This window comes from Carassius carassius, chromosome 1 (assembly GCF_963082965.1).
Source record: "Carassius carassius chromosome 1, fCarCar2.1, whole genome shotgun sequence".
Classification (NCBI taxonomy): domain Eukaryota; kingdom Metazoa; phylum Chordata; class Actinopteri; order Cypriniformes; family Cyprinidae; genus Carassius; species Carassius carassius.
In genome coordinates, this window is record NC_081755.1 from 41,775,298 (window position 1) to 41,795,883 (window position 20,586).

The 20,586-nt window shown below is 39.2% G+C and overlaps 2 protein-coding genes and 1 long non-coding RNA gene across 3 annotated transcripts; 2 read left to right on the top strand and 1 right to left on the bottom strand.

Moving 5' to 3' along the window:
- Positions 1-544: 544 nt before the first annotated feature.
- atp13a1 (ATPase 13A1) lies at positions 545-17,958 on the bottom strand. Its single transcript, XM_059559507.1, has 25 exons — positions 17,452-17,958; positions 17,168-17,257; positions 16,193-16,456; positions 14,292-14,447; positions 13,829-13,898; positions 12,407-12,513; positions 12,204-12,333; positions 12,043-12,098; positions 11,743-11,869; positions 11,491-11,628; positions 11,288-11,408; positions 10,827-10,984; positions 9,744-9,919; positions 6,964-7,074; positions 6,766-6,891; positions 5,162-5,270; positions 4,890-5,083; positions 4,687-4,783; positions 4,369-4,550; positions 3,683-3,797; positions 3,400-3,596; positions 3,177-3,319; positions 2,891-3,002; positions 2,055-2,198; positions 545-1,086 (listed from the first exon to the last, which is right to left on the bottom strand). The coding sequence occupies exons 1-25, from the start codon at positions 17,755-17,757 to the stop codon at positions 976-978; spliced, it is 3,540 nt and encodes a 1,179-aa protein (XP_059415490.1). The 5' UTR covers positions 17,758-17,958; the 3' UTR covers positions 545-975.
- Positions 7,643-8,371, top strand: LOC132123480 (uncharacterized). The gene is made up of 2 exons (XR_009426524.1): positions 7,643-7,694; positions 8,116-8,371. It is a non-coding gene; the product is annotated as an uncharacterized LOC132123480 (long non-coding RNA).
- A 779-nt stretch (positions 17,959-18,737) lies between the features above and the next one.
- On the top strand, positions 18,738-19,723 carry LOC132123522 (coiled-coil-helix-coiled-coil-helix domain-containing protein 5). The gene is made up of 4 exons (XM_059534229.1): positions 18,738-18,779; positions 19,109-19,249; positions 19,345-19,496; positions 19,589-19,723. Coding segments are annotated over exons 1-4 (321 nt in total). The 5' UTR covers positions 18,738-18,777; the 3' UTR covers positions 19,615-19,723.
- Positions 19,724-20,586: the final 863 nt, after the last annotated feature.

The following is a 20,586-nucleotide window of genomic DNA, read 5'->3' on the forward strand; positions in this document are numbered from 1 at the left end:
GACACAAACAGTATCGAGCACACTTGACGATGAATAAAATAAAATACCTGTGTATTCTGCCAACTGGCAACCCGGGGTGCCAAAATACAGTTGGGTAATCTGGCATTGGGCGGGTTTCACAAACCAAAACAGAGACCGACTTTCAGGCCCAGAACACACATTTTCAAAGGAGAATAACTGTCTGTAGCATTGTTTTTCAGATAAATAAGTATGTTAACTTAGCATGTTTCTTAAATATCTGCAAACATATTATGGTATGTTTATGCTGTAGTAGAGTCAAAAACTTACACACAGCACCTTTTATAACATATCACAGCATGTTGTGCAATCATATCATGTCCTTATTTGCATTCCTACATGTGATTTAAAGCTTTAAGTGACCATTGTAAAATAATGTACTTTCACCTTGCTTTCCTGAAAGTATTAGCTTACATAATATCATATATTGCTATGTCAATCCAAAGCAGTAAAAAAATAGCTAGTTCTTTAAAATGTAAGTCTTAATAAAAAAAAAAGTCATGGAAATAAAGAACACAACGACAGCTTTTTCTTTTTTTTTGGTCATTTATAAGTCTTTCTGAGATTTGTCTTTTTACAAAATGCTGAAAACAAATCAAATCAAAACAAAACCCCAAAAAAAGAAACACTTGTTCAGAACGCCCCTGTCAAAGCCGCACGCCTCAACCAACACACTCTCACCCTCAACACAATACTGTAGTCTTCTTGGCCTTTAGAGCAGAGGGGGTGGTTAAAGATGTCAGTAGAAAGAAAATGAAGTTAAAGTATTAAGACGGAGCAAAGACAGAGACCGGGAGGAAAAGGAAACACTGGGGTGTGTACAGTATTGAGTTTCACGCCCATCCTTTCACATCTCGCAGAGTTCGCCACCAGTCAAGTACTGTGTTCCTGTAAAGTCCGTTCACAGTCTGGTCACAAGGGGCAGCAGCTGCATTGGTGACTGTTGGCAATAACAGTTCATTTAGGCAACCTCAGGGTTCCTCTGCCCAGCAGGAACTGCAAAATTCTGTCCACCAACAGGGCGGCGACAAAATCCAAAACTAGGACCTGGGCTATTATTAACTTAAACTGCAAAGACAAAGAATGGAAAAACATATTAATCATAAATAGCTACACATGAGAGGTCAGCAACAGACGACAAACCTGCTGCGCATGCTTACAATAAACAATGTCTGTTTGGACACTAAAAGGGTTATATTCTCAGAGCCGCTGCTGGACAAATGGGTGCCCAGAAATCACACAAAAGAAAATTAGGCAGTTTTTCGATAAAACCATAATTAATTAATCTTGTAAGGGTTATGATGTCCACATGTTTTTTGTCGAAGAAATTATAGAGGCCGTGTCATCTATTTCAAAAAGCTTGCCAAAAATGAAAGATTAAGTGGATATTTGAATTAAATGATTAGTCAGAGGCCTATTAAACAAGGATTTGTTCGTCCTGTATAAATATTACACAGCCTTTGGCTCCCTTTGCAGGCGTTTGTAATAATTTACATAAATTGTTTATTTTGTATTCTATCATGCATTTTAACGGTGTTATTTTATGATAACCATGTAATTATTAATTATGGTTTTTATATAATGCATCGTAAGCACTGGTGTATGTGTAATGTTCTCTATTACAGATCAGTGATTGTAAGTCATTTTAAAGGCTGTTGTTGGGTTAGGTCTGTTTTTATAACAACAAAAAATTTCTCTTCATACTTTTTTGTAAATTATTATTTGAAGTTACAAATTTTCGTAAGGGAACGTGCAAAACTCAGAGAGAATATTAGATGCATTGGTTGTGGTTGAATTATTACGGACATTAAAACGTTATTAATGTCAACAGACAAAAAAAGTTGGTGGTGTCATACGTTTTTTGCATTATGCATTATGCAAACTGTGTACTCTGCATATAGGGAGTGGTAGTATTATATATAATAATAGCTATTGCTCTTGGTATTACAAAACAAGCCTTTACTGCACGCTTAAAATGCAAGCACGTTTCCATTGACAGTCTTGTATGTGAATAGTGTGGAGTATTGAACCCATACCTCAGTTGGAATATCTACTAAGGCGAACTGCTCATTGAATTCAGGTGAAGATCCCGTCAGCAGCCCTACTATGGCAAGCCCTGATATACCGATACTCCACAGCAAAGGCCGATTCTCAGTGAGAGACTCCATGAAAGGATGGCCCTGAACAAGACAGTGTGTTGAATCTAGGCTGCAGGTCTCAAATCTCATCTGTGCTTGCAGTGCTCTTATTGTTAACTAAAAGGGATAGTTGACCCAAAAATAAAAATGACCCCATGATTTACTCACCCTCAAGATATTCTAGGTGTAAATAACTTTCTTCTATCAGACGAATGCAGTCAGTGTTATATAAAAGAATGTCCTGGGTCTTTCAAGATTTATAATGGAAGTGAATGGGGGTCGAGATTTTGAAGCCTAACAAAGTGCATCCATCCATCATAAAAAGTGCTCCACATGGTGAGCGAAAGCTAGAGATTACGGTTAATAAAGTCTTAAACATTTACATTTTTCTTATACAGATGGATCGCTTCACATCAAAAGGCCTTTATTAACCCCCCAGAGCCATGTGGAGCACTTTTTATGAAGGGTGGATGCACTTTTTTGGTTTCAAAATCTTGACCCCCCCATTCACTGCCATTATAAAGCTTGAAAACCCAGGACATTCTTTTATAATACAACTCTGATTGTATTTGTCTGAAAGAAGAAAGTCATTTACACCTAGAATGGCTTGAGGGTGAGTAAATCATGGGGTCATATTAATTTTTGGGTCAACTATCCCTTTAAGTGCTACAAAGCATAATGTCATTACAAAGCATCATTATATGTGATTGATATCAAACTAACAGTTAAAGTACCTTATAATTAATGGCAAATGTGGCCATTTGCATGGCCATGGACATGATATATACAGTGCTGTTAATGAGACTGGGCTCAAACTCTTTGGACAGGTCCGCAAACTGCTCTGTCCTGCAGGAGATGGGGGAAAAAGAATGAGAAAGAGAGAGAGAGGTTAAACGTGAAGCCAGATTGCAAATGTTATGAAAATCATGTCATTGTGTCAGGCAGAATTCTTTTGTAAAGATACTGGGAAATCGCACCCAGCCCGTTCATGTGGTAATAGTACCCTATTTCTATTCATACCTGGGTGGGCTTCTGCTCTGTGCCCCCTTGTACAGGTACACCAGACTGCAGAAGTGGACTGCAAACTGCAGCAGCACTGTGAGGACAGTGTACAGGTTGAAGATGTTCGGTAAAGGCCGCTCTTTGGACAGAGTTTTCAACGGCTGAGGGGGAAAAAACAGACATAGTGAATCTTGCTCCATAATAAACTACAAGCAGCAGAACAAAACATTTGAAATCTCACCTTTGACCTTGAGATGAAGAGAAAGCAGCCGGCCAGCAGCAGGCCCTGAAGAGTTGCCTGGAAGTCGCTGAATTTGACCCCCTCCAGGTAAAGCACAGACTGACTGTAGGCCAGAACCAGAGCGTTCAGCGCCAGGATCTTAAACATCTGCAGGGTGGTCACCAGAGTGCAGCGCCCCTGTTTAATCACGTGACAGACTGAAAACAGACGGGACGGTGTTAGGCCAACCGCACGTAGGACTAAACGAGAGCACTCAAGCTGATCCAAAACATGTGGCACTTACTGCACTGTATGGAGGACAGTTTAGAGGTGAATGGAGCAGCAATGGAGGCGTCGCCCAATTTAACCACCTGAATCTGATCCTCTTCTATCTCTCGCAGCACCTGACTGATCCTCTCCTATGACACAAGCCATTCATGCAACATATGGTTACATATTTGGAGTAAACAGTACAAGCTTAATAGGCAAGGTTCACCCAATATTGGATGTCAGTGGCTAGCGTCAACTGTTTGGTTACCAACATTCTTCACAATATTTTCTGTGTTCAAGAAAGAAACTCGTACAGGTTTGGAACGACATGAGGGTGTGTAAATGACTGAATTTTCATTTTTGGGTGAACTGGTTCAAGAGAACAATGTCCGCTTGTTCTTCCCTCTATAAAAGCTTTGGCCTTGGTCGTGTGGTTGTTGCTTGTTTGCTCCTAAATTGTATTGTATTTGCTTTTGGGGATTTTGGTTTATTTGGATTTTGTTATTAGTGCTGAGACTTGTTGTGTCTGACTCTATAACACCTTGTGTGAGACAGAAATTGTAGTTATTATTCGTTGCTTCCTTGTTTTATATGTTTTTCCAAATATTTTGGTTGCAACCTTGCCAACCGTACCGTGTCCTCCTTTTATTTGTTACGGTTTTGAGCGGGTCGTGACGTGGATAAATGCTGACATTCAAAATGTAGACTTGAGCTGCTTGCCTTTTGTGCAGTGAGCTGCTCCTCTCTCTGGGCCATCATCCTCTGTCTGGCTGCACGGGAGCCGAGTTTGACCCCTGAACTCGGGACTGGGGCCCTGGGCTCTCCAGAAGAGTACTCTTTGTCTTTGCTTCTCTTCTTTTTCTCAGGCATGTGCTCTGGGGCGTTAGCCAACAACGCCACACCTGGTAAACACGAAGGACATGTTATGAGTGTAGTACGAGTACATCTACTGTATATCAAATCCAACTTTAAAGAGCAGCCATGCATGTGGTTTTTGTTAAGTATCATATCTGACATTCTGCATGTTTAATGACTCACCTATGTGGGCATGTTTGAGTGCACCAACATCATTTGTGCCATCTCCACACATCAGTGTAACGAAACCCAACCCCTTCAGACTAGTTATGACAAACTCCTGCACAGACAGGAAAATCAACATCGTTAACCATGTTGAACAGCAGTCAATACGGAGCGCGGTTATTCAGCTATCAGCAAAGGTTTCTCCAACGTGTAAAGTTGACCTTCTGTTTAGGGCTGACACGAGCAAAGACTTGCACATGAGGAAGCAGGGTGCTGAGTAAACTGGGTTCATAGGTCATCCTGGTCAGTCCCTCTCCTGTCACACAGAGGTCGTACCCCCGGACCAAATCTGAGACTGAGGAAGTAGGGAGAGGGAGGCACACACTGCCGTCTATGGACACCCACTGCCATTCAGCTGCAAAACAGAGAGACACTGGTTCAAAATATGTTCCTCTGGCTCTTTCAGAGCAGTTTTGTCAGGGATGTCTCACACCTTGACTGGGGCTTTGCTGCAGTATGAGTGTGTGCTCCTTCTGAATGAAATGCAGCTCTCTGGCCACATGACACGCTGTTAGAGGGTTGTCACCTGTGATCATTACAACCTGTGCACAGAGAGCGTGACTAATGTTAGAAATGATGGAAGAGCACTCCTTAATACACAGTTTAAGTAACCAACAAAAAACATGTAATCAATGTTCGGGCAAGGTTTTAAACACAGCCCTGTGAGAGACACATAACACACATGAAACTGAGACTGAAATCAAGAATTATCATGTGACGGACAAGTTTGGCTTAACTTAATCAGAGTATGAAAAAAAAAAGTAAATGTGAAAATTGATATGAAATCACTTAACTTTTTACTAATCACATGATCCTTTAGGAAACATGTGGATAAACTGCTTTTTTGTGGAAACCCTGATAAGACTTTGAATGTAAAGTTCAAAAGAAAAGCATTTATTTGAAATACTGAGAAATATTTTGTAACATTATGCTCAATGTAATGTGCATTGCTCAATTCATCTCTTTAAAAAAAAAAAAAAAGAAAAAAAAAAAAAAATCACAATTATTACTGGTACCAAACATTTGAATGGTTGTGTAAATATATATATTATATATAAAAAATGTTATGTGTATATTCAAATATACATTATTTAGAATTAGTTTACATAATAAATATTTATAAATAGCTCATAAAAACTGAAAATTCACTAGTAGACATAACCATTAATTCATTTTAATATATGTGTTTGCCTGGACCACAAAACCACATAAAGGGTCAGTTTTTCTGAAATGTATACACCTTCTGGAATCTGAATAAAAAATCTTTACATTGATGAATGGTTTTTTAGGAGAATATTTGGCCGAGATACAACTATTTGAAAATCTGGAATCTGAGGTGCAAAAAAAATCAAAATACTGAGAAAATCGCCTTTAAAGTTACCCAAATGAAGTTCTTAGCAATGCATATTACTAATCAAATATTTATAATAGGAAATATACAAAATATTTTCATGGAGCATGATCTTTACTTTTTGGCATAAAAGAAAAAAAAACAATAATTTTGACCCATACAATGTATTTTTGGTTATTACTTCAAATATACCCCAGCGACTTAAGACTTTAAGAATTTAGAATTAAGAATTTATTAAACCATTTTAAAAACTTGAATTTTGCCCAAATTTGTAGAAATCTTGCCAAATCTTTTTTGCATTTTATTACAACTCCAAACTCCAAACTCCAAACACCCACCCGTTCATACCTTTTTAAAATGATTTCTAACAGTGTAAAGTTGTCAATACTATGGCGATAGTACAGACATATTCACCCGGTTTCACAGACAAGGCTTGAGCCTAGTCCTAGACTAAAATGTAAATCTGAGCGGTTTCAACTGAAAGAAACTTGCACTGACTGACCTTAAACTATATCAGTGCTTTTGTTTAGTCTCAAAAAGCACACCAGTAATGTTTTTTGCTTTAACTACCTAAATGTCCTAATTGAACTATGGCCTAATCCTGGCTTAGTCTAAGCCCTGTCTGTGAAGCCGGACCATTAACGGTTTACTGAGTACATGTTAAGATATGGAGTTAAGTCACTCACATGGTGTGAGGCCTCTTGTATCTCTCTGATAACTGCCTTGCTGTCAGTCTTGAGAGGACAGGACACGACCATGAACCCTGCAAAGCGCAGGTCACACTCCAGCATGTCCCGGCTCACCTCCCTGACCTGCACACACAACAGACTGTGATCAACAGCAGAGCATGTGGAGATGTGATGTTAAGCCTCGCTGCTGAATACCTGCTGATGGCCGAGGTGGCCCATCTCTTTGTACCCCAGTGCAAGAACTCTGGCTCCCTCCCGTGACATTTCTCTGTGCACCTCGTCATAGCTGACCGGACACTCGGAGAACTGAAAAACAGCAGTGTCTACATTATTCACCACCACCAATCTATACAGAAGTTACGATGCACCAAATCATTCTCACAAACTCAGCAACAATTAACAGTTATGATATAACAATTTTTTGGTCTTCACCAAAAGCAAAAAGCACAGCCAAACAAGCAATTAGGCATAAATGATACTGCGATATGGCTAAGACTGAAAAACATGACTGAATGCTCATTGTGATAATAAGAAATGATTATGACAGTGATTTTTCAGTTGTACTGTAACATTTTTAATCTATTAAATACATTTTTTTCACAGTAAAATGGTGGTATATTTTTATTTAATAATAACTCCTTTATTACTATTGTTTAATCTTGAATGGTTTAAAACAGTAGAAAAGTGGCCTATAAACACTCAAGTGGAAACATATTTATAAAAATAGTTCACTTTATGGTTACCGGAAATGGTTTGACTTGGTCCTACCCAGAGCCGTTGAAAATTATGGTGGAACTTAATATTTAATAACAAATATTTTCTGAAGTGGTACTTTGAGAACCACTGGTTTAAAGAAATGGTATAAAATGAAATCCTGCTTTCCCCTTGTAGAGTCATCAAGGATCCAGCTTGTTCTTGAAACATTGGTAAGAAATTGTTCATCTGCTACATTGCACTGTCACTTCTGCTAGAGATTCATTGATCTTTTGTGATAGGTTTTGATTGTGCTTAGTTTAATAAAAATGTACTGAATTTGATTTTACTTATTTTACTACACTGTATTGCTAATGTTCTGATTAAAACAGTGTAACTGGGGGCTCTGAAAACACTGCTTGTGAATCATTTGTTAATATTGTAAATTTTAATCTGAATACATTAAATAAGTGTTTAATGAATAGTGTTGTCCACTTTGTTTCCAACCTCACTGTTGCTGAACTGTAAAGTGAAAATATTGTGTGATTTATTTTGTATTCAGGTTTCAGTTAAATATATTTCACAATATCAAAGTTATTGTGAAACATTGTGAACACACCTAAACTCACTGGTTAAATTTTATGTGCCCTCCAGAAGTTTGCGCTCTGCAAGTGAACGACGCCTTGTGGTACCATCCCAAAGAAGTTCAAAATCACTCTCACGGACCTTTTCCTGGACTGTGCCCAGCTGGTGGAATGACCTCCCAATCTCAATTTGTACAGCTGAGTCTTTACTCATCTTCAAGAAACATCTAAAGACTCATCTTTTTCACCAGAACTTAACCAACTAATACTAGCACTTTTCCTTCTTTTCTTGTCTTTCATATTAAAAAAAAAAAAAAAAAAAAAAACCTGGCTATGTGTTCTGTACTAGACTAACTGAGACTTGTCATGGCACTTGTATACTGTTGTTGTTCTCTTGTTGACCTGACTGCTTCTATTGTTCTCATTTGTAAGTTGCTTTGGATAAAAGCGTCTGTTAAATGATTAAATGTAAATGTTTATACAGGACGGTACAGAAAGTGCACAAGTGGGAGAGAGTGGAGGGGACGGCGTCAGAAAGGACCTAGCGCTGGGACTCTAGCGCAAGGATCACACGAAGCACAACCACACTATATGCACGAGGCTGTTGGTGCTAACATTTTAGAGTCCCCTTCGGTAGAAATCTCATTCTGCATGCCCCACGGTAAAGAAGACATAGTCCGGGGGGGTTCCCGATAGAAATCACCCCAACCCCCACCCCTCTTGGGGTGCCCCCTCTAATGCTGGGCCCTTGGAATTGTCCTAATCTTCCCTCCCCTTACAGTGTCCCTGGCTGAAGGTTCCCTTCTCGAACTGTGCAACACGTTTTCACTGCACAAATGTACACATCTCTTGTAATGAGACACATTACTAAAACATGTTTTTTACAGAAATTGTAGTTTTCCACCAAAATAAAAGATCCACTGGTTTCAGTCATAAAGGTACAAGGGTTTGTCTTGCAAGTGCTGCAAAAAATATGCATTTATATGCAAAAATATTTTACAAAAACCTTTAAATATTATTGTTCTACTAAATGTTTTTAACAATACATCCATGCATACTCTGCATAATAAAGTTTTGGATTATTTTCATCTGTTTTATACAGTATGTTTCCAAAATAAAACTGCTGTTTTACAATTTGGAGCATGTGGTAGTTTATTGAAGTTGATTGTAAAGCCATTGCTGCCAGTCATTTGATTTTTAGCCTTGCATTTGTTGATCTAAATGCAAACTAAGGATCTAATTGAACATACAATTGTGTCTTTATACACGGTGCAAAGTACGATGGTTAAACAACGTTGTGTTCTCAACACCTCACATCAACACCTCATTCAGCGTTAATCCAAGGTCTGCAGAACGACCATAATTCACCCGTAATGAAGGTAAGACGGTGAAACAGCGTCGCGATTTCAACGGTGATCCAATTTGCAAAATCGAAAGGTAATTCAACGTTGATTCAACCATGGTACCTAACGTTGTTTCAATGCCGGCTGGGTAGTAAAGAATAAAGAAAGTTTTCCCACCATTTTTATTTTTCCAATTCAACCTTAAAAAAGTGGTGCGCTCCCAAAAAATACTTTTTTCATAGTTTGCATGTTAGCAGTGTTTTCATTCAGTGTTTGCCCAGATCCATGGTAAAACACAGAACGAACTATCAGCAGTGTACCAGACATCTACCTCGAGATCAACAGAGATGCTCACCATGTCCTTCAGGGTCTCTGGTGCACCTTTAACGGTTGAGATAAAGCAGAGCTCAGTGGAGCCCATGCGCTCATATGACGCCAGCACCGACATCCTCTTCAGAGCACTGGCGAAATGAAACCTCTGATGGATCTTCAGCCCCGGAGTCTTTATACTGCGAGGAAACACCTTCTCATCTGCATACAGCGACAGAAATCAAAAATCTGCTACGTGTTCTGTCAGTTACTCATACTCATTAAAACCTTTTCTGACATTTTTAGTCAAAAATAAAGGTTTCAATATTTTACATTGAACATGATGAAAACATACAAAATTAAATCGAGCAACTAGGGATCCAAGATAAGTTACTAAATTGTCTTTTATATGTGCTTACTGGTTATTCATTCAGAAAATGCTCTTTAAAAAAAAAAAATAATTTAACATTTGCATAATCTTATATTGATAACAAGGCTCCACAAGCTTTCATGTATTGGTTTGCCAGATGTCAAGAGCTTAAATCTGAGCTTTTTCTTTTTTTTTTTTATTGATAAATTTTTTCGTCCTGTGCTTTACTTAATCTCCCCAATCTGGCAATGATGAGAAGACACTTTCTACACTGAAGACAGAGAGAGACAGAACATGAATGTCGAGGCTTAGCAATCCCCACTGGCATATTCTGCTGAAACCAAAGCTACTTTTGACTCAGCGACGATCTGGAATAGATCTAAACATGCGCTCGACTGTACTGTTTGCGATTGTGGTTGCTAAATAGACGCACTTCTGCAACCTCTGTGCCACAATAAAAATGAGAAAAACATTAACCTTATTTGGAATTGTTAATACTTCTAAAGCATAAGTGACAGAAGCTTCTTGCTTTACCAGTTTTCATAAATTAGAGTGTGTGTTTATTTTTATGATATAATATAAAATATAATAAGTTAGGAAACTAGATGATGTAGATGAACCCAAGCATACGATCTGATGTTCTTTGAAAGTGTAATAATTCTAATTACTTGTAAAATCAATATCGTGATTAGAAATCTGGAGCGAAACAATCATTATAACGCAGCGCTAGATGTGACGAACATATGTAGTGAATCAAACCTTTAGTGAGCGTCCAGTCTGTCGCGGTCAACATGGCCTTCTCCAGTGGATCGCCCACGAGCTGTCCATCATCTAGTGTGACCAGCGAGTGACACGTCGCCACCACCCGATGAGTGTCCACTGGAATATCTGACACTGGCGTCACTTGTTTCCCATCTCTAGGGAAAAGAGGAACAGACAAGAGACAATGGATATGCTTCATTCATGGTAAACAGAATCTACATCAAACACAATTTCGGTTGCCTCGTTTGATCCAACAGCAAAATAAAAAACCCACAATAGCGTTTCGAAGAAGAGATTGATTACGTTTGTCAAAAGAGAGAAAGATGTCAAGCTGCGCTAACTATTCTTCTGTAGTTTAATGCCAAGGTAATATGAATGTTGTTGTAATAAGGATGCAGACATGTGATCCAGACCATTTTGAATGCTCTTGATTTGGCCTGAAGATGTGCATGCTTTACCTGAGTCCTGCGACGCCACGAACCACCAGGCTGTCGCTTGTCAGGGTGCCAGTCTTATCGAAACAGCAAATCTCCACTTTCCCAGCGAAGGGGATTCTGAAAGGCTCTGTGCAAAACACATCTGTAAGGGAAGAACATGAGAGGATGGGTGTGAGGAGGGAGAGGATGAGGATTATGATTAGGAGTCCAGCGCGGTCACTCACAGAGTTTGGCCAGGGCTAGGAGAGATGTGTTAACAGCCAGTGAGAGCTCTATGGGTAATTCAGGAGGCACTACTGACGTGAGGATCAGAGTGCACTCCAGAAACAGCTTGTACTTGTTTCTGCTCGGGTCCTTCGTCCCTGAAAGACATGGAGAGTGAGCCATGAGACAGCTGATACATTATATGTAATGCTCCTCTAGGACCAATGCTCTAGTCAAACTTTCCCACCCACTCCAAGATGAACGTGACTCACCCTCGACCCAAACATATACAGCTGCTGCGATGGCAAAAACCAACAGGAAAAGGATGAAGATAAATGTCTCCAAATTGTTGGCCGTTACCCTCTTCACGCCAAACAGAATGGTTCTTAATAATTTGCCCTAAAAACAAAACCAGCAAAGCTTCAGTGATTTCTAAAACACAAAACAAAGAGAACGTTGTGACTCGTTTTTTCCAACCCTATCCATCATCCTTCGATACTTCACGGACCTCCAGTCGCAAACTGTCCTAACAAACGTCTTTCAAAAACATGTCACTTGAGCAAGCACCTCACCTGAGAAGTGTAGAACCCCGTCCGCAAAACATACGCAACACAGCCATTGTCAACAGCTGCGAAAAGACAGGAAAAGAGGAAGCATTATTACACATACAACTTTTAAATGGACCTGATTAAGTCTGGGCATTAGAGCTAAAGGTTCAGCTGTGACTACGAACGTTTCAGGCCTGCACTGGCTCGGAGAGGAGGGCTGTGCTGAACCACTTTGGTGCCCCCGGAGATGACGTGAAGACGGGAGTCTGTCTGCATGTTCAGGATTCTGTCAGGGTCCAGGTCCTCTACAGGCTCCTACACACACACAACACAGCTGATCAGAGACAGCAGATTCTCTTGAAGCTGTGACGAGGGCAGCCAGACGCACCTTCATCTGAGGCACAGACTCTCCTGTGAGCATGGCCTCATCCACAATGCAGCGGCCTCTCAGCAGCAGCACGTCACAGGGAACCAGGTTATCCTGAGGGGAACGTCCTGGGATGACATGAGAAACAGGATTTATTACATTATTACTGGATGTTTGATGAAGTAGTAGTGCAGTAACAACAGGTGTAGATCATAATGTTAACTACGAACGTGTGACAAAAAGAAGCCAAATACTTTATATCTTAATTCAATTAAATGGTTTGGGGTTGGTAGGATTTTGAAAGAAGTCTCTTATGCTCATTTGATCAAAAATACAGTAAAATAACGCAATTTAAAATAACGGTTGAAAATATTGATAATCTAATACTGGCATCTAATGGGGAACATTTGGTACTGCGCCCAAACAAAATCTTACTTAAAGCTCTTTTTTTTTTTAGATATCAACCTCAAATTTGGAACACAACTGGTTTAGATTAATGGCTTTGATTTTCTAGCAGGTTTAGAGTTCAACATGTTTCATAAATGTATATATTATACAAAATATCGTTCATAAATCATTTTCATAAATTTAAAAATATTTAACTATTTGTTTTTCTTTTTCATTCAACAATAATCTGCCATGGGTCTTCTTTAAAATGAGACCAAACGTAGCTCTGTACTCCCAAGCTTCACATTTTTTATGTCTCTAGTGTGACATATGTGTATTTAAAAATATAATTTATTCCTGTGATGCAAAACTGTCTTCAGTGTCGCATGATCCTTCAGAAATCATTCTGATATGCTGCTTAATATTTTTTATACAAACAGAGACATCAGATTTTTGATGAATAGAAAGTTAAAAGAAAAGCATTTTTAAAGAATTAACTTAAAATGTGAGTATGCTAAATAAACACGCGAAGATATGCAGATAAATGTGTCTCAGAAGTAGAAATATTTTGGGCCTCTGTACACTAGACATAAACACTCATAAACACTTCAGTTGTTAACTTGTTTCATTACTGGATGAATCAGCGATTTTTGAACAAATCTCTTGAATGAATGATTCAATGACAAATTCATTTTTCATCAAGTCACTCTTCAATGCAATCAACAAACATTATTTGAAGCGCCAGACCGTTACTTTCAAAAGGGCATTTGCACTATTGTGATCGCTAGCATAGACATCAATGTTTATATCTGAACTATACACTTTCATCTCAGTATTTCTGAAGCGGTTTCTTATTACCTAAACATTTGAACTGTCTGCTCTCTCTCGCAGATTTGAATGTACCAATACAACATTTTCAAAGGTTTAATAGACACGGCGAATCGTTGTCCCTTACAAATGGGATTGCATGAGTGTCTGAGTCGAGATTGCGGTCTTTTAACGATTTATCGTGCAAATCGACTGTACACCATTACAGACAGACTCCATGAAACTCACCAACTGAGACAATGTCTCCAGGAACGAGTTCATCACTGGATACAGGCCTCCATTTTCTGTTCCGATACACCTGATACAAATGAAAAGAGCCCAAATTATACATCTTACTCTTATTCTAAATCGCTGTTTATTAACTGATCTATAAAGAAAGACAATGTGTGACATATCTTGAAGTCAGTCATGGTTTTTAGCTATTTTATAAAACCTTAAGCATGTTCTTTGAGCCCCATTCTTTTTGAAAGATATATAGTCCCTGGCAAGCAAACGATAAGAGGTTTTCTATATATAGTAGCTGTGCTTATATGTTACTATATTGTGGATGATAACGACTGTACTGACCAATCAGAAGACAGAACCAGCTCTAGGTGCTTTATAAAGAACATTTCAATAAGAGTTAGTAGACCAGCATGTAATCACAGCTGGACCAGACCTGCAGCTGGGAGATGAGAGATACTGCAGTTACCTGGATCATGTACGGTTTGTTTCCCATTCTGCGGATTTCTGACATGTTCCTCATCTGCTGCTGCACCAGCGATGCTTCAAACGCCACAAGCATGAAGAGCGTAAAGACGCTATAGTACCAGTACTCATCCAAACACCACAGACCCACACAAAACACCTGCAGGGGGACAAAAACATACCGTTCATACAATACTCACCAGCTGGTGTTTCACAATCCTGGACCCAGGATGTATATTCAATGCAGTTTCACTGGTAAAAAGCCTTTTTGAGAACCACTGCCATTAGACAGTGATGCATTTCTAGTACAGTCGTGGCCAAAAGTTTTGAGAATTACATAAATATTAGTTTTCAAAAAGTTTGCTGCTAAACTGCTTTTAGATCTTTGTTTCAGTTGTTTCTGTGATGTACTGAAATATAATTACAAGCACTTCATACGTTTCAAAGGCTTTTATCGACAATTACATGACATTTATGCAAAGAGTCAGTATTTGCAGTGTTGGCCCTTCTTTTTCAGGACCTCTGCAATTCGACTGGGCATGCTCTCAATCAACTTCTGGGCCAAATCCTGACTGATAGCAACCCATTCTTTCATAATCACTTCTTGGAGTTTGTCAGAATTAATGGGTTTTTGTTTGTCCACCCGCCTCTTGAGGATTGACCACAAGTTCTCAATGGGATTCAGATCTGGGGAGTTTCCAGGCCATGGACCCAAAATTTAAACATTCTGGTCCCCAAGCCACTTAGTTATCACTTTTGCCTTATGGCACGGTGCTCCATCGTGCTGGAAAATGCATTGTTCTTCACCAAACTGTTGTTGGATTGTTGGAAGAAGTTGCTGTTGGAGGGTGTTTTGGTACCATTCTTTATTCATGGCTGTGTTTTTGGGCAGAATTTGTGAGTGAGCCCACTCCCTTGGATGAGAAGCAACCCCACACATGAATGGTGTCAGGATGCTTTACTGTTGGCATGACACAGGACTGATGGTCACCTTTTCTTCTCCGGACAAGCCTTTTTCCAGATGCCCCAAACAATCGGAAAGGGGCTTCATCGGAGAATATGACTTTGCCCCAGTCCTCAGCAGTCCATTCACTATACTTTCTGCAGAAGATCAATCTGTCCCTGATGTTTTTTTTGGAGAGAAGTGGCTTCTTTGCTGCCCTTCTTGACACCAGGCCATCTTCCAAAAGTCTTGGCCTCACTGTGCGTGCAGATGTGCTCACACCTGCCTTCTGCCATTCCTGAGCAAGCTCTGCACTGGTGGCACTCCGATCCCGCAGCTGAATCCTCTTTAGGAGACGATCCTGGCGCTTGCTGGACTTTCTTGGACGCCCTGAAGCCTTCTTTACAAGAATTGAACCTCTTTCCTTGAAGTTCTTGATGATCCTATAAATTGTTGATTTAGGTGCAATCTTAGTAGCCACAATATCCTTGCCTGTGAAGCCATTTTTATGCAATGCAATGATGGCTGCACGCGTTTCTTTGCAGGTCACCATGGTTAACAATGGAAGAACAATGATTTCAAGCATCACCCTCCTTTTAACATGTCAAGTCTGCCATTCTAACCCAATCAGCCTGACATAATGATCTCCAGCCTTGTGCTCGTCAACATTCTCACCTGAGTTAACAAGACGATTACTGAAATGATCTCAGCAGGTCCTTTAATGACAGCAATGAAATGCAGTGGAAAGGTTTTTTTGGGATTAAGTTAATTTTCATGGCAAAGAAGGACTATGCAATTCATCTGATCACTCTTCATAACATTCTGGAGTATATGCAAATTGCGATTATAAAAACTTAAGCAGCAACTTTTCCCATTTCCAATATTTATGTAATTCTCAAAACTTTTGGCCACGACTGTACACTCATGCATTTATAACCAAACTGCCCGCTCTGCAGACGAACCTGGAAGACAAAGAAGGGTGCTGTGGCTCTCTCCTTGAACAGCGCCAGGAAGTCGGGCACCACCATCTCTGCACGGTTGATGCCATAGCGCTTCTCCGCAGCACGTAACTGATCCTCCTCCTGATAGCCTTTCCAGTTTTGGAAATGACTCATGGGAAAGTTGATGGGAAACGCCACTGGCAGAAAGCATTTCTTCTCCTTGCTGTCATACACATAACATATCTTCTGGAACTCAAAGGACAGGATTTCTGCTCCATCCTCATCCTGCACACACACACACACACAAAAAGACTTTACATACACATTTTTCATCTGTTATAACCTAAAACTAGGGTTTCCACACCTTTGACCGAGGAATTATCATGGCTTTTCCAGTTATTCCGGAAAATCTTCTTTTTTTTTTATATTTTCAGGCCTGACAATTTCAGTTTTTGAAACTTTTTAACTGTGACGCCTGTATAATAACATCAAACAAAGCATCATATCACATTAAAAACAGCGAGATCTGAATACTTAAACAGCTGTTGCTGCATTATTTTATTTTATTCTCTAATGATCTTATGTTTTGATTTGTTTGTTTTTTTTAGTTCAATAATATGAAACTTGGGTAGTTTTGTAGTACTCGCTAGATTAACACACACAAAAAACCACAGGCCAACAAAAGGCTAAAATAGTCACACTTTTTATTTTCACAAAATGACTGCCATAGTAAATGAAAGGGAAATACATTTTTGAAGGGGTAAAATCTACAAATCAACCAAAATGGAAAAGTCTTTGATAATGTAAAAATATACATCTAGATTCAAAAGCTATATTAAGCAAACACTCTTATAAACAACTAAGGAAAACCAATCCCAATGTGCTTATTGTCTTTGGTCTGTTATGACAGCTGAGGGTCACAAGCATAACCCCTAAACCCTTAAGAATACCAGCTGAGTATTAAAAAAAAAACACCAGGAAAAAATGAGACCTCACCTTATCCCTCAGAAGAGGCACCAATTCAGCCGAACCATTGTTGGGTGTTGGTATAACTTTTGCAAAGGTGGCTTTGGCTGGATCAGACTCCTGTTGAACATATCATTTCATTATCACAGTCAGCTTACTGTGCAAATGTATGAATGTCCCTTACATATGGTTGGATGTATGACTTACTAAGCGCAGTCAAACCAAGCCCAATAAAAGCCATCATTCAAACGTGCTGGTTATTCAAAATAACATTTATGTTTATTGTTTGCATTGCACACATATGTTTTTATCACCTTGGAGCAGGTGAGCCAACAGTGTGCGTGCACGGACCAGTAGCCAGAGAGTGCTGTCAGGACGTGCGCGATCCCGAGAGCGGCGAGGGCGAGCAGGCCGGCCTCAGCGTACTCCGCGGCACCGTAAACTCCCAACCAAGCGTATAAGCAGCCCGGGTAGAGGAGGAGGAACGGGAACACTGTGCCGTGCAGGACGCGAGGCCTGCGGCTGTGGAGAGACACGGATCTCACCAGATCATCGCTCGGCGCGCGCGTCTGCGTCCTCGTGTCCGCGGACATGTTTCCCTCTTCTTTAACTTCTTCCATTCTAGAGCGCGCCTTCCTCCGTCGACCCTCCTACTCTCCACCTCCTCCTTGCAGGCGCTGATGGTAAAAAAAAAAAAAAACGCTGCTTCGCACCGGCCCGTTGTTTGCCCACTCTACAGATCTATCAAAATTATCAGACACAAACGACAGCTTCCGCGTACGCAAGCACGCACGCCGGTGACGCAATATCCGGTAAACGTCCTTTCTTGCTAGGAGATTTTTCGGATTGACAGAAAATTTCTTATGGAAATTATATTATAAAAGAAAGTCCAATCAAGTGCCATGGGATGATAAAATAAAATGACTTAATTATTGCACTATTCTTTTTTATATTTGACCCTGGACCACAAAATTAGTCAGTTTTTTTAAACTGAGATTTATACATCATCTGAAAGATGAATAACAGATACAACTATTTGAAAACCTGGAATCTGAGGGAGCAAAAAAATCTAAATATTGCGAAAATTGCTTTTGAAATTGTCCAAATTGAGTTTTTTAGCAATGCATATAGTGCCATTTTTACCCTGTTTTCAATTGAAACAAACTCACTCCCAGTTCTACATTACTATGTTATACTTTAATAATAAGAGTGACAAGGTTTTTGACTCCAGTGTTAAAGATACCTGTGATGGCACATAAACTGCTTTCCTCAAGTTGTTGTACATGTATTGTATCTTTTAACCCGTATTGCTGTTAATTTAAAATACATTTAAATGGAAAATAAATCAATCAACAAAGCAGCACATAAGTATCGCTGGTTAACTGTTATCTTTTAAAACAAAATACGACAATGAAAAATTAAAGAAAATGTTGCTTCGAAGCCGCGCCCATTCGTTCACGCTACCAGGGATTCGACCAATTAGATCAGCGCAAGCGTAAACATTGACCAATCAAATTCCTCCGGCGAGAGCGCGGACGTTCCCTTCGTTCGCACATGTGCGTGATGTGATAGTAACCATAGACATACATGTCTATGATAGTAACCTTCAGAATAACCGAGCGAAACCGAAGGTGTTCAACATGTAAGTAGTTCTGGCTGACAGCGGTGTGTTTTAAATACTTATTTTACATCTAGTGTGTATTACACTTATTGTGCTTACTCTGTAATACGACGGCAACAGTCGAGTCTGATAGCAAGCCAAGCTCTGTTTCAGCTCCATTAGCTAAAACGATCAGTGAATTGTAGGAGCTAGAATGTGTAAAATAAAATGGCTCTAGAACTCTATTTGACGAACGGATTTTAAATTGGTCTGCCCTTCTTCATTTAGTATTAAACCTGTGGTGTTGAGAATCCATTGTAATTTGCATGTAGGCTAATGAAATTGAAATCCGTTAAACTGTGTTATAACAGGGAGGCAGCATTGGCCATAACGACCAAATACTGCCAGAAGGAGCTGGATGAATACGGTGCATGTGTTGTCTCCCATCCAGCATCATGGCAAGAGAAGTGTGTAGAGCTGAAGCTGAGGGTGGCACAGTGCACTTCATCACAGTATGTCCATATATAATACACAACCTTGCATGTTTATTTACCCAGTTAAATAGGATGCACTATATTTCTGCTGTTTTTCTTCCTTCTCAATGCAGTCCAGTGATCAGGAAGATCCGAGGTGACTGTGCTGGTGAGTTTTCAGTGTTTGAGCGCTGTCTGCGGGAGAACCCGAGCTCTGCTGAAGCGTGTCAACCTCACCTCACACGTTTCCTCACCTGTGTTGAGACCGTCGACCTTTCAGGAATCGGTAAGGAGTGAAAGTCTTCTTTTCTATAATTATACCTAGATGTATGACTAAGTACAGTGAATTAAAATATTTATAACACCTTCTTCCAACAGTGAATGCTTCGCCACAGCCCACATAGATGATTTTTGTGACTGTTGAGGCTAATGAGGACAATAACGCAGGTGTTTTATACTCCACACTGTGGAAAAGCTTATTATCTTTGAAGAACTGCAACACACACACACACACACACACACACACACACACACACACACAAAACTGAAACAAATCTCAGTCTTTTGCACACCTTTCTTCCAAAATATTCAATGTGATGTTTTATTTTGTTAATGGTTAATGTTTCAGACTATTTATGAGATTTTTAAAAAGCTTCCATGATATTAAAACACGAAGTTGCAATAAAATACGCATTTCTAAATTCCATACTTTTGAAGATTAGAGTCCTATTTTACCAAAAAGCATTTAATTCACATGCACTCTAGCTACTTTATTGTTTGTTTTCATGAATCCATAAATCTACACGTTTTTTTTATTTTTTCTTCATAAACCAATATGAAATCTACTCTGAGGTGGACTCATAAAGAGAGATAAAACTTAAATTAAAGCAGCATTCCAAATATATTTTTTTACAAATATTTATAGAATACTAATAACAAGTTAAAATCAATATTAATATTAGGTGATAGAATTAACTTTAGATGAACATGCTGTTCTCTCTTTATCACATTTGATTGTTGCAAGAAAATTTATTCATCTTAATTCTATTAAATAAATTTTAAAAAATCGTTTTACAAACATGAACTATTTCCTTCAGTGTAATGGAAACATAATTAACTGTAATATGTTTATTTTTTGTTAATATGTATTCAGCATGCTTGTTGATTTAACATGTGAATTCTAGGTTCCGTACACAGATTTATGTATTTTATTACAGGTTTTTTTCTTGTTTCCTTTTACTGTTTGGATGTTTTTGTCCTTACCTTGGCGTCACTGTATATTTTAAAACCAAAGAATGCAGGCATGTAATATCTCCCCCTCACATTTCCACCGGTTCCCTGCGTTCAGGAACAAAAGCCTGTAGGGAGGCATTAGA